At 54.2% G+C, this 14,609-nt stretch overlaps 1 protein-coding gene across 1 annotated transcript in view; it reads right to left on the bottom strand.

Annotated features, from left to right (window-relative positions):
- Positions 1-1,491: 1,491 nt before the first annotated feature.
- FGF18 (fibroblast growth factor 18) overlaps positions 1,492-14,609 on the bottom strand; it is a 32,535-nt gene continuing 19,417 nt past the window's right edge. The window contains exons 4-5 of the mRNA XM_066277564.1: positions 9,308-9,414; positions 1,492-2,495 (exon numbers count right to left, since the gene is read on the bottom strand). Of these exons, the coding sequence (XP_066133661.1) occupies positions 2,229-2,495; positions 9,308-9,414 (374 nt within the window). The 3' untranslated portion in view covers positions 1,492-2,228. The remainder of the gene's footprint in view (positions 2,496-9,307; positions 9,415-14,609) is intronic.

The following is a 14,609-nucleotide window of genomic DNA, read 5'->3' as shown; positions in this document are numbered from 1 at the left end:
CCTGCCTCCATTCACTCTGCCGTGGTCCCACTGGCCCCTCCTTATTCCATGACGGGCTGGCAGGCCTTATCACTCTCTGTTCCCTCTGCCTGGAATGCTCTTCCCCACAGCATTTGCATGGCTGCCCCTTCCAGAGGCCTCCTCTGACCACCCTACCTAAGATAAAGGCCTCATTATCCTCTATCCCCTCATCCTCGTTTACTTTTCCTTACGATTTACTGCTACTTGACAATATATTTTATAACTAGTTGGTTTCTTATTGCCCTTCCCCAAGGGGATGTACTTCCATGAGGGCAGAAGCTCGGGTCATGGCTGTATCCTCAGCCCCTGGAATAGCATCTGGCACAGAGTCAACACGTATCTACCGGATGAATGAATGAACCACTGATGGAATTCTGGATCCGTGGTTTTCTAACCTGCATTGTTTGGGGCCAGTCATTTCATTTCCAGTGCCAAATAGAGTTCATACCCATCTCACAGGGCTATCGTTTATGTTAAGTAAAATTAACAGAGAGTGAACGGAACTAACACATAACAGGTGCTCAATAAACCACCACCACAATCATTACTATGACCACCAAGGATCTCAGACGTAATCACCGGGTCATCCCTGACATCCTGGAGCAGCCCTGCCCTGGGGAAAGAAGACCTAGAAGAACGGGTCCTGGAAGTCAAGGAGGCCAGACAGACCCCTGGCACTCTTAAAGAGAGAAACACCAGGTCCCCGCCTGACCCGGGTCCTCTGACCTCCTCCGCCACCGGATGGAGGAGAGCAGGGGCCATCATTGCCTTGTTCACCCTGTGCCCGGCAAAGGCCATTGTGGATGCCAAGAATGACCTAATCACTAATCCCTAGACTGCACGCTCCATGGGACGTGGTTTTTTTAGTTTGTTTGGTTCTCTGATGAATTCCCAGTACCTCGAGGAGTGCCTCACACTTAGTGAGGGCTTAGTAAATATTATTGAATAAGTGAATCCATAAATCAATGAATGAAGCAATGAATTACTATAAGTGACCTTCCCTGTGGCTGGGATGTTTTCCCCTTGTGTTCTTTGATAAATCCCCAGTGCCTTGAATAGACAGCCTCAGCACCTAAGAGATGCCAAGTAAATGTGTGTGAGAATACATGTTTGTGATCGTATAACTGAATCAACTGTCAAATCAATGATTCATTAGAATGTAATCTCTCTGAAGGCCAGACTGCCATTTGCTGTGTTTCAAGCTGCATTCTCAGTGCCTGGAGCAGAGCATGGTTGAATGAATTAGTGAGTGAATGGAGGAATGAATGAATGAGCAAGGTCCCAGCAATCAGCTGCAAAGACCACAGACCAAGAAAAAAGAAACAAAAGGGGCCGCCTTGTCCCGCCCCCCACACCCACCCCCAGCCACCACTCAATGCCTCAAGGTTTTTTTAAATAATTTGTCGATTGTTTTTAATGGTTGAGGCAGTAATACTTGGTTCATGAAACTGCAATATACAGAGAGGTGAAATAAATAGCTTATATATATAATATATATAATATAGCTGGTTTTAAAATATTCCCTTATCATTGGTGTGCTAGGTCACGTGAGTCACGGAAGGTCGATAGCAGCATCCTGCAGACTGCGAGCAAGGCAGGGTCACCGTGATTGGACGAGGCCGTCTGTCGTCAGAGGTCGAGGCGCCGAGAATTCCGAGGGGCACGCCTTCCCTGCGCGGTGTCTCGGGACAGCTTGCAGTGGACAATAAATAAATGACTGCAAACCAGAGAGTGATTTTTGTTGGAGTTTGGGGCGGGGACAGGAGATTGGGCGAGGGGGGGGGAGTCCCTTGGGAAGGGGGTACTACCTTTTTTTTTGCGTTTTATTTTTTTTTATGTTTTTTTTGTTTTTGTTTTTGTTTTTTTGCTTTTGCTCTTAGAACCTTTGGGAAAAAGGACTTTGGTTTCTCAGAGTGTCGTTTTCCTCATTCGAGTCCTCCTCTGGGGACGAGTTGAGAGTTGTCTGTTCTGAGAGAGAGACAAGCACCTGTGCGTTGACAAAACAGTCCCTTTGCGTGAGTCTTTGTCATAGGGGGTTTCAAGTCAACAATTAAATCCTTATTGTGCCCCCTCCCCCAAGAGTCTTAGTTCAGTTTTTGTCTTCTTGGAAACACAATGTACAAAAATAGAGCTTCTTCCTTATTTTTCATGTAAAAATATTCCTCTGGTGCAGTTCTCTGTGAATGTGGGCACGGGCCGGGTGGCGCCTAGCCGGGGTGCGTGGGCCGTATCCGCCGGGACCTCTTGGTCACCGTGGTGTACTTGAAGGGCTTCTGCAGCTCTGCCTGCCCCTTGGGGTAGCGCTTCATGAAGTGCACGTCCTGCTGGTTCTCCCGGGTCTTGGGGCCCTTCCTCGGCCGCCCCTTCTTGGTGAAGCCCACGTACCAGCCGGAGTACTTGGCTGACATCAGGGCCGTGTAGTTGTTCTCCAGAACCTTCTCAATGAACACACACTCCTTACTGGTCCCATCAGGCTGCAGGTGGAGAGAGGAGAAGGCGGTGAGAAGGGGCAGGGCGGGTGAGAGGGGCACAGCTACTGGAGAGAGCATGGGCAGGGGGCTGAGGCTTAGGGCAGCACAGGAGAGGGACTAACCAAGCTTTGGCCTCAGTAATTTCCGGATCTGCAAAGTGAACTTGGCTTGACCCCTGTATCCTTCCCCCTCTTCCAATTAGGTAACAGAGTCCCGTGAACATTCAGGAATCCATCCCTTCCCCGCTCTCCACCCTGTAGCCAGGAGCTCCCACCTCAACCCTGTGAGAGCAAGAAACCCAGACGTAGCCAATCAAAATATGATTTCCTGTGATTGGTGCAGGGCTGGACATGTGACCTGAGCCATCCAATCGGCGTTCCTTGAGACCTTTGTATAAGCAATGCCTAAAAACATAGGCTGTCCTAAACTTGGGGAACGCGTAAGGCTGAAGCATGCGCAGCCATTCTGTCTGACAACGAAGCCAGCCTGGAAGAAGCAGGCGAATAAGAGAAACCAAGTCCTGGTCACATCCTTTACCTTCTGAACCGAGCTGCATCCGAAGCTCCGGTTCCATCACTGTTAGGTAGGCCAATAATAAATACATCATGTCCTTTGAACCAGTGGAGACTGTGTGCTGGCACTCGCAACAGAAAGGAGTCCCAACAGATGTGCAGAAAGCCTAACACGACGTCAGCTACTCAACTGCCGCTCAACTCCACTGTTCTATAGTTAAATATAAGTTACTTTTAACATGGGATGTGGTGCGTTTTCACATTTGGTGTGAAGAGGGGTGGGCGCTTCCCAAAATAAGAGTTTGCTCAGGGCCAAACCCCGCAGCCTGTGCCCTTGCTTTGGAGACTTCAGGCTCCTGGGCATGCGTGAGCTCCCTGGGAGCCCATGCCCGGCAGGGAGCGCTAGTTTCAGACTCAGGAGCTGAGTCAATTCTAAGGCCTCCTGTGTGACCTCAGGTGAGTTCATTCCACTCTCTAAACCTCGGGTCCGTGCCTTACCAAACAGGGACAGCGACCCTGTATCACAGAAATGTTGTGATGACGAAGGACGCTCGTAGCCTGGCGCACAGTAGGAGCCTGCTGAATTATTGCTGAAGACCAGGTGGTTCAGACGCTCTGACTCTCCTCTATGGGTCTGGTCTGAATAAAAGGTGGTGATCAGCGGGGCTTGGAGTCTCTGCCCAGAGACAGCCAACTCGTTGGATGTGGAAGAGTGGGAGACACGCAAAGTTGGAAGGCCTGAATTAGCAGCCCTGGAGTTTCCAACGAACATCTCCAAATTTAGGCCGGGCCCACTCCTCGTTACGGACGGCTGCCCAGCCAAGTTGGAAGCCCAGCGGTCTGGCCGTGTGTGGAGACTGAGGTGCGAGCTCCAGCCTTTTGTTTGAAGTGGAAAACCGGCTGGAGCTTCCAGGAACGTTCACCTTTGAGCGGAGGGCAAGCTTGGGCTCTGCAAAGTGCTGAACTTTGCAGAAAGGGACAGGCAGGGCAAGAAAACATTCTCCGGAGGACGAGATCTTTCGAGGAGGCTGTGGAGCAGGCAGGGGGAGGGTCTAGGAGACAGATGCAGGACCCAAGGAACAGAATGGGCGGGGTGAGCAGTGAGGGAAGCCAGAGGACATGTACAACGGGGGTCGAGGGGAGTGGTCTCTGGACACTGGGTTCCCCATGGATAATTCTGGAAGCTGCCTATCCAACCTGAGTCCAGATCCCTTGGCTGGTCTTGATGGAACAGTCAGAGCAAATGGAACAAAGGCCACACCATGCTGTTTCTTCACTCTAGAATACCTGCCTGGAAAACTGCGTTCACATGTCAAGGCTCAGTTCAGTAACTGTCTCCTCCAGGAAGCCTTCCCTGACTGCCATCTACTTCCCTGGGTATTTACTTCCTCCTCTTCCTTCAAGATGCCATTCAAGCATCAAGCTTTATTGGATTCACATACTCCATCTTCTAGACCCCCTTGGAATTCATTTCTCCTTCCACCTCCCAACAGAGCGTATCTGCCTGCCTCCTCAGCAGCCCGAGAGCGTCAGGAGGTCAGGACTGCTTCTCAGTTGTCCTCAGGGCTCAGCACAGACGTTAACCCAAGATGGGGGTGCCCAGAGCATTTGTGACCAAATGGTTGTGAGTTCTGCTGGGATCAGAATGGCGGGGGTGACACTGGGAAGGGTTTTCCCCTACAAGAAAACAAACTCTGCCCCCTGATCCCTTACTAACATCCCCCAGACAGTTCTGAGCAAGGAGAAGCCCTACCTGGGGACATGCTGAGAAGGGGACAGAGCCAGCAGAGGGCTAGCGCGCTGTGCCTGGCCCACGTGACCTCCCTACTCGTTCATTCGGCATTTATTCATCGCCAACCACAGGCCAGGTATCTCCACATACATCATTCCATTTCATTGTCTGAACTCACCGAGGTGGACGCTACCCGGGAGAGGAAAATGGAGTCCAAGAGGCAAAAGGGCTTACCCAAGGTCACGGAGCTTACCCAAGGTCAGTGGCAGAGCCAGGATCTGGACCTGCATTTGCCACAGCAGCTCACTTGTCCCTGTCCAGTTCCAGACACACGCACAGGGAGAATGGGTATGGCAGCGTGGGCAGGGGCCACCAAGCCCCGCACCTGCCAGGGCCACCTCGGCATGCAGCAAGCTCTTGAGTGTGCAAGGGCCAGCACAGTGCCTTGCAAACATGTTCACACACGTCTGGGTTTACTTAGAGCAGCGATTTTCAACCTTTTTCATCTCATGGCACACATAAACTAATTACTAAAATTCTGCCGCACACCAAAAAATACGTATCATACTTTTTGCTGATCTGACAAAAAATAATTAGGCATAATTTTGATTTATGCACACCAGATGGCTATTGTTGTGTTGGCTGTTGTCTTCTTTTTTTTTTTTTTTTTTTACTTTGACAATCTGAGGGAAAAGAGGTCAATGCCCCTGACTAAATAGTCAGGTATTGCACGTTTTAAAAAAGTCTTGTGGCACATTGGTTGAAAATCGCTGACTGAGAGCATTGGAGAGCTGGATTTCGGGCTGAAATTTTCAATAGCCCAGAGTTCAGGAGCCCCTGGGAGGAGCCTTGGGGCCCTATTGTGCTCACAAATCCCCCAGCAAGAACTCAGACACAGAGGATAAGACACCAACACAGGCCACAGGCCTCCACACCTGGGCTCAACCCTTGCCCCTGCTCTCGATGAGCTCTGGGACCCTATCAGCTGCGGAGATCTGAAAGTACCTGTGGATGGGGCTCACCCCCAGCAATGCTGACACCCCTGGTGCAGATAAGCAGACAGATCAGCAAGATTTAGAGAGCGAGCCAACATCACATCCCAGAACTTCAATGATTTGGAATCATCTCCTCCTACTACCACCTCCAACCTCCTTCTATCCAAACGGGAGTCTATTCCTTCCATTCAATGTGAAGGCTGAATCCTGATGACATCATCTGGCCCCTCCTGTCTTACTTGCAACTAGAACGACCCTCTGGACGTCTTCAGTTACACAGGCAGAATTTTCCTTTTTTGCTTAAGGCATTTTGAGTTGGGTTTCAATCACTTACAACCAAAGCAGTCTTCACAAAGATATGGTGGCGGGCAGGGACACCCCCACCCCGGAAGGGTCTGAGGCCCCAGAGAGGACTCACCAGTAATCACACAGGAGGGGACAGATGAGGAACAAACCCATCTGAGTCTCCAGAAATGGGGAAAAATTGCCTAGTACATAGCGTATCACACTCAACTATTTATGGAATGAGAGGGAGCAGTACCTCGTGGGCCAGTCGGATGTGAGTCCAGAGAGAGGGAGAGGAGCTGCCTGAGCAAGCAGGAGCCCCGGGCGGGGCACGTGACTGGTACAAGGCAGCAGAGGGAGGAGCTGCAGCCAAGGGCCTGGAGCACCTAAAAAGCCTCAGTTGGGGGCTCAGTGATGTGCCCAGCGGTGGCCACGTTGGCACCTAGGGTCAAGACCGCCTGAGAAAGCTGTCTTATGAAGCCACTCCAATGGAGCCCGAGCCTAAGCTGAGGCCCAAGGTGCCCACAGGTAAAGGAGTGACTTAGTCCTCTGGCTTCAAAGTGGAAGGGAACTAACATTTAACAAGTGTCTCTAAGTGCCAGCATTACTGTTCCCATTTTACAGGCACTTTGACTCCCTGGCCTGATGTGCAGAATTGTGGCCGCAGGTTAAGAGTCAGTCCTCAGAAAGCAATAACCGTATTTCCATTTCTGTGGTACCCTGGCACACTTTAGGGCAAGTCAAACAGAACACAGGGGAAAGATCCAGAATGAGCCCTCAATGAGCTCCCACTCTAGTGGGGAACGTAGGTCAGAGGACAGACAGTGACGACCCCCGTGAGCAGACCAGCAACAGAAGACTGTAGGGAAGGGGCTGTGGGCTCCCAGGGGGGTGGGCGACGGGGTAACGAGCAGGGATGCAGGGCAGAGGGAGGGGGGCAGAGGGTCTGGCATGTACAAAACCTCCGGGGAGTGGAGGCTGGCGGTGCCATGTAGCATGTGTCTGAGGCCAGGGAGCAGCCGCCAAGGAGTATGGCCTTTCTCCCCAAGTGCTGAGGACACAGGGGCAGGTTCTGAGGAGGGCTGGGGGCGCAGGGCAGAGGAGACCTGATCCCTTGTGCTTTCCAGAGCTGAAGGAGGCCGGGCGTGGGGACAGGTCTGGAGCTGCAGCCTAAACCCGGGAGGGAACCCAGCTGAGGCCACAGTCCCTGCGGAGGTAAGAGGCCAGAACAGAGACAGGAGTTGGGGACAAGGAATAATCCAGGACCCCAGGCCTGATTGGCCAGGGAGCCTGTGAGAGCCAAACAGCTACCCAAGGGCCCAGCAGGAGCCAGGAGAGTGAGGGGTACTGCGACGGGCACATGCCAACAGGGGGACCTCCTCCTGGCAAAGTCGGGACAGGTGCATTTGGGGACGCCCTTGGAGCCCCCACCCCCACGGGGCCAGCCTAACAGTCGGAAGCCTGGAAGGGGACGGTGGGAGAGCCGCAGCGAGGGGGCGGTCCTCCCTGGACTGCGCTGCGCCTGCCTCGCCTCCAGCTGAACCGTCCCCAATATTAATGACGGGAGAGAGGGCGAGGGGGCAGGAAATCGGAGCCGGCTCCTGTGGAAGCGGTGACTCAGCGGCCAGCCGGCGGGCGGGCGGCGGGCGGCGGGGAACGGCCCGAGGGGACGGGGCTGCTCTTTTGACCCCACCACGGCCCTCCTGGGGTCAAGATGCCGGGAACCGCGCAGACGGGAGGGAGGGGCTCGCGGGCACTGGGCACGGCAGGCTGCCTGCCGTGCGCCCCTCCTTCCAACAGAGCAAAAGGAGGGGCCGAGCCTACAACTGCGAGCAGGTTGGGCCTGGGAGCCGGCCCGGGCGGGCAGGAGAACAAAGCGCCTGACGCGGGGCGGCCGCGCCGCCACAGGAAACGCACGGCCAGGCCAGGGGACCTGCGCCCACCGCCGCCGCCCCTGTCCCGGACCCCTCCGCCGGCCGCCGGCCTCCGGATGCGGGAAGTGAATCACTAATTGAAACCACTCGTCATCCCCCGGAGCCGCGCGACGCGGTTACTATTATTTTGTTTGCCCCGAGAAGCTGCAGTTGGTGTGGGCAGCACAGCTGTGCCTGCCGAGCTGGGCTCTGTATCCCGCCACTCTAGGGTGGGACCCGGGACAAGAGCCCGCCACCGCCACGCCTGCGCTTGCGCATCTGTGAAATGGGAATGGCAGTGGCACCCACCTCCTTTTGGGGAGCGTTTTTCGGGGGTTTTTTTGTTTTGTTTTGTTTTGTTTTGCTCAGTGTCTGGCAGCAAGTAGATGCTCAATTAACGGAGGCTGGTAGTAACGTCATTATTAACAACAATCCGCGGGCTCGGGTCCCTGGCCTATTGCACTGTCCCGAGCCACTCCCATATGGTGGATGGAAAGAGGGAGGAGTTGGGAGAGTCAGGAAATCAAACACATGGTTTAAACAAGACTGGGTTAACCCCCTAAACAAGGTGTAATAAATGTAAATAAATCAGCCAAGCAGGAGACACCATCCTCCTTGGAATCTGGGACCAGCAGAAGACACCCCCCCCAGGGGTTATCCAAGTTGGATCTGGGGGTAAGGAGGGTCCCTGCAGAAAGAAGGGGTGGCAGGCATGATCCAACACGGAGGTACTGCCAGTAACACCTTCCGCTGGAACACCCAAGGATAAGTGAGGGTGTGATCTTCACAAACAAGCACACCGGGAAAAGAGGGGGGACGCCGAGAAGCGGCATCCGTGGAGGCTCAGAGCCCCTGGCATGCGGGTCCACCCAACCGCACCCCCTCCCCTGCCCTAATTTGTTACATGCAGCTCTCTTGCCCGTTCCAAAGTAATAAAATCTTCCTGAAACGCTAGAACCGTGAGGCCCAGCGCTGACGAGGCGGCTGGGTTCCGGAGCCTGGCGATTGTTAAAACAACGCAGCAGCCCGGCCCTCCGCCGGCTGCTTCCCTGTTCCCAGACATCAGGTACACGCAGGCGCAGGCGGGGAGCCCCCACTCCCTGGGGCCTCCCTCCTGAGCCAGCCTGAGCTCCACGTCACCAGGAGAGATCAGGGGCCCTGTGTTCTCCCAAAGTTACAGTCACGGGCTGCAGGAGCCGGGCAGAGAAGAAAGGGGGACCACAGTGGGAATGTCACATACACACTCCCCCCCCCCCGCCTGTTTGCCATTTGGGGCTGTCATGGATGGCCCTGGCATGGACACACTGCCCCAGCTACCCAGAGCTGCCGAAGGGGCAGTGCCCAGGTTCCCTGGCATTCCAGACCGACCATCACTCACCTTCCCCACAAGCTTGCCTTTCCGGTTCATACACAGGTAGAATTCCGTCTCCTTGCCCTTGATCCGGACTTGACTTCCGAAGGTGTCTGTCTCCACTAGGAGCTGGGCTTCGAAAGGCAGAAGCAGAAAAAGACATGCTTTTTTACCAGGGCAATGGTTTGGCCTAAAGATTCAGTGACACAATCCCTGACCCTGTCCTGGACCCCCACTTCCCCCAAATCGGGCATGGGATAGGCCTCTGCCAGGTCCCATTAGAGCACCTGCCCCAAGCAGGGAGGGGGAAGCAGTCCCCACCTGTTCCCCAACCCTCAGCCTCTCTTGACGCAACTTGGGACCCAGATGGCTCCAGCCAGAGGGCAGTTCTGCCCCTTGTGGCTAACTACCAGGGTCTCTTCCCCTCCCTTCAGCACCCACCTCCCGTAGCCCCTCAACTCCTTTCCCCAAAGCGGGGCGGAGAGCCACGCAGATAACCTCGGACAAGGAGCCGTCTCTGGAATAAGGGCCCAGACAAATGCACGCGAGTTCTTACGGGCACACACACTCTTGCGCGCCCACACACATGCAAACACGTGCACACAACCTGCCTTGGGGGATATCAGAGGCCTCTTCCTCCAGGGCAAATGTTTGGGAAATGTACTCGTGTCCCCTCCCTCGTCCCCGCCTTTGCCACTTGAAGTGAGGAAGGCTCAGGAAGGGGAGGCTACCTCCAGAATGTCATTTTCCTCAGTCAAGGTCACCAAGGCTGAAAGGGAACGAACTTCCTGGAGCCCAGAAGTCCCAATCAGGATGGAATAGCCCCTGGTCCTGGGTCCGAGACCTCACGCTAACCCACCCATGGTCCTCAGGATGGAGGTGTCCAGAGCTGATCTCCCAAATCCCTGGATGAACAAGGACGTCAAATGGTCAAAGGAAGACTGTCCCATGATTAGGCATGTGGTGTCCAGACCCCTCCCTGTCCCTCTGCTCATCCCCATTTTCTCCCGAGTGGGGTCCTGTGTGACTTTGGAAGGCCACGCACACTCCCGGAGCGCTCTCTCTTCTCTGGTCTTGAATCCCCACACCCTGCCTTCTTTGCCCATTCTCACCCTTCCCTTCCTGACCCTTTGCTTCCTAGCACCTGCCCCTCCCTCAGCCACAAAACTTTAATTTCGGTGACAAGGGACTTGCTTCTCCATAACAAAAATCATAGCCCTAAATACAGTATCCTTGGAGCCACAAAGAGCAGACCTCAGTGCCCCTAAATACACTAGGTATGATTTTAATTTAAAAAAAATTTTTAAAAATATATACCCTGGTGCCCTGCTGTGAAAATTAAAACCATCTGGAATGCAGGATTTCCAATAATTAATCTAGCCCTCCTTTGACACCACTGCTAATTAAAATATGATACCCCACCTTTCCACGGAAAAAAAAGAAGAATTACATAAAATTTAAAGATCTAACAAGAATTTAGTAACTCTAGAAACAAGGGGGAGGGCACATTCTTCTCTTCACCCTCCCCCATCTCTAGTAAACACTGAGTCAAGAACATTAACCAACAGCAAGATAGAGGTTACAAACCCCCATCCTCCCTGCTCCCCTTATTTCAACTGCCCTGTAACTCTCCCTTAGAGTTCAGTCCCTGGGAACCCAGGGCCCAACTTCCCCACAACTCTAGGACTCGCTCTCCACCTCCCCTCATGGCTCACGACCCTTCGGGCATGGGGTCGTGGGGTCAAGAGGGTCTGCAACGCCAGGAACTTCAGAAGGATGTAGCACATGTCAGGATAGGTGAGAGCTTGGGAGTGCACAGATCTGGGTTTGAATCCCTGGCACAACTGTATGCCCTTGGGCCTTAGTTTCCTCACCTGTAAAATGGGGTATATCATCCATGATCTTTAACTCAGCTAATCTGAGGATTACACAGAATATAGTGCCGGCAAGAGCCTAGCGCCTGTTCTCAGGGCAGGGTAGGGAAGCTTGGGACCTGTTGTTCAAGTCTGCTAACAACTGTGAAACCAAACTGTTTTCCTAAAAGCAAATCATACCCAGCGGACAACATCAGATGTGTGTGTTGAAGGGCCAGCGTGGAGCAGAGCCTGCCTCTGAGGCCTGGGTGCCCTCTGACCTCAATTCCTCAGCACCCTCCAGGGCTGCGGACACCCCACCCAGAAAAGGCCTTGGGCTGGGACTTAAGAAGTCTGATTCCATTTCTGGTGTTGCTATCCTGGGCTCTGTGACTTCTACACCCCCGTGAGCCTCAGCGTCCTTACCTATCCAAGTGGGGGCTCGACTCTATCCTGAGTCCCTGAAATTGGGGGCAGGATCTAGGACAGGGGTAGGGATGGGATGCTGTAAGAACGAGATGTGGCCTCAGGGCTGGGGGGGGACAGTGCCCGATCTGGTCCCCTGTGAGCTCACTGAAGTCACACTCCACAAGCCTAAGTATCTTTGTCCCTGCTGTATAGTGCAAGATGCCGAGCTTCAGAGGAGCAGCATGGCAGGAAGGGGAAGGGCTGACATCAGGTCTGCCTGCTTTTCTGCTGGAGCCCGAGCTCCCGGGAAGGACCCCCAGCTCCGGGGGAGGACCCCCAGCTCCCAGGGACACGGCTCAGAGCACACCCCTCCACCGCTCAGCAGCCGCAGCCCGCCACAGGAAGCCCTGGCCTTCTCTGAGCAGCACCCAAAGGGCCTGGGACTGGGGCCGGGCTGTTTCTCCGCCCCCACGAGCCGCCACCCCCACCCCAGCGTGGGGAGGGTCTGCGCCTGCCTCCGTGCCAAGGGAGCCAGAAGTCTGTTCTCCCCCGACCGCAGCGGGCCATGGAGTGACCTAGACTCCACTCAGCGCATGACGTAATGAAGAGGGAGCCTGGCCAGAATTATGTAAAGTCTTTGGGGAGTAATAGCAGCAGCAGTTCTCAGAAAGAGAGAGAGAGAGAGAGAGAGAGAGAGAGAGAGACCCCACCCACCCAGGCCAAGATTCCCCCAGAGCCGGCCTGGTCCTCAGCATCACACTGCCCCCCACTCCATGACCCAAGACCTAGGCCACCAGAGGCAGCTGGCACCTGGGCACCTCAGCCCTGCCCAGCTCTGTGCTCAGGCTGGACCAGGCCGGGCTGCAGGAGGCGATGACATTATCTCACTCCACTCCTCATTAGACCTCCTCATCACCCTGGCTGCTCCTCTGGTCTTCACAATTCAACAACCTCCTCCCTCTGCCACTCTGGCCTCTCACTATTCTCCCCCTACGCGTCAGCCAGAGCGATCCTCGCTGAAAGCCTCCTAGGGCTCTCTGACCCACTGAATAGCCAGCCTCTTTACAGGGACCCATATGGGCACGTGATCTGGTGCCTGCCGACCATCCCCGCCGCCAACCCTTGCCCACAGCCTTCCTAGCTGTCCCACTCCAGCACACGCCCGTGCCTCAGGGCCTTTGCACTTGCCATTCCCTCTCCCTACAGAGTGCTTTGCCCAGAGCTTCCCTTGAGTGGTTTCTCATCTCTTAAGTTGCCACTCAAATGTCACCTCCTCAGAGAGGCCCTACCTGGCCATGCTGCCCAATGTCATACCAGCCTTCCTGTCCAGCACTAGCCACCCCCTGCTCCATTGTCCTCAGAGCTCTTCTCCAAATTGTCCTATTTGCTACCTTTTTTGTTGCCTGTTTGTTCACCGGAAGGTAACTTGCATGAGAGCAGGATCGAATCTGTTTTGCTCACCACTGGGATTTCCAGCACTAGCCCATCCCTGGCTCACAGTAAAGGGCCCCATCAGTAAATTTCACTAACTGCAGAAATGGCCTTGTGAGGGAGGCCTGCATAACATTACAGAAAACGAGATTCGGGGAGGTGAAGACACTTGCCCCAGGCACACAGCCGGTCAAAGAAGGGCAGAGGTTTGACCCAGTGCTGAGTCCACAGTTACAGCCCCTCACCGCTCTGCTCCCCACTGGGAGGGTCACTCCTGCCGCTCCCTAGGCTCTGATCTCTCACCCACCATCCCAAGCCGTAGGTTACTATCGCACATTTTGACTTGCTGTGTAACAGAGGGGAAAACCCTGTCCCTCTCTGGGCCAGGACGAGGTGACCCTCTTTCAGTTCCACCCTTCTAAGGAGTATTCGTAACTTACATTTATTTACAGCTTACGATGTGCTGGGCACTGTTCTAAATACCTTACATGTGCCTGGCCTGTGGTGGCGCAGTGGATAGAGCGTCAATCTGGAACACTGAGGTCGCGGGTTCGAAACCCTGAGCTTGCCTGGTCAAGGCACATATGGGAGTTGATGCTTCCTGCCCCTTCCCCCTTCTCTCTCTCTCTCCTCTCTAAAATGAATAAGTAAAATCTTAGAAAAACTAAAACAAACAAAAAAACACCTTATATGCCTGATTTCACTTAATCCTTACAACAATCTCATGAGGTCAGAACTATTATTGTCCCCATTTTATAGGACAGAAAACTGAGTCCCAAGGTCACACAGTGATGGAGTTAAAACCCAGGGAGGATTCCAGTCAGGGCAGGCTAACCCAGAATGGTCTCCACCATCTCCCCGGCCCCGCCCTCCTCCCCACACCAGTGCCTCTGGCAGGGACAGGGGAGAGGGAACACTGAGGGCGCTCAGGGAAGGCCTTGGCTTTGACCTCACATTCTCCTGATAGAGGGCTGTGGTCAGAGAAGCTCACAGAGTCAAAGGTCAGGGCCCATCCTTCCCGGCTCCACTTCCAAATGCCCTTGAGGGAGGAGGGGTCCCCCTAGGGTGGCTCTCAGAAAGACACCTTCAAGCTAATACAGGAAGATGGGGGGCCCTCGGGAACACCCACAGCTCCAAACCACAGCCAGAGAGGCAGAAATGGCTTCAGATCTGGTCAAGGGAAGAAGAGGCTCACGAACCCGATGGGAAGTAAGTACAGAGCCCCGAGAGGAAGTCCACAGAACAGGTCTCACCGGGCTCAGCACAGAGCCAGGGCTGAGCACCTGCCTCTGGCTGGGGGCCAGGAGCTCGAAGGAGCCGGTCCCTTCTGCAGAGAGGAAAGCACACAAGGGAAGAGAGTAGAAGGAAAAGGGACTGGCAAGAAAGCCCTTTCTGTAAAATAAAAAAACAAACGCACGGGGCACGTAAAACATAGCACGAATACCTATCTGAGCATTGGCCCCCCGCCAGCCCCGCGCTGTGCTTGGAGTCCGAAGGGGGACTGTCTCACTAGCCCCTCACAACAACCCTATGAGGTTGGCACTGTGATGCCCATTTTACAAATGAAAAAAAACAAAAACAAAACTGAGGCTACACAGTTAAGTTATTTGCCAAAGTCACATAGTAGGGGCAGCATC

This window comes from Saccopteryx bilineata, chromosome 4 (assembly GCF_036850765.1).
Source record: "Saccopteryx bilineata isolate mSacBil1 chromosome 4, mSacBil1_pri_phased_curated, whole genome shotgun sequence".
Lineage (NCBI taxonomy): Eukaryota > Metazoa > Chordata > Mammalia > Chiroptera > Emballonuridae > Saccopteryx > Saccopteryx bilineata.
This window is presented reverse-complemented; position numbering and strand designations above follow the sequence as displayed.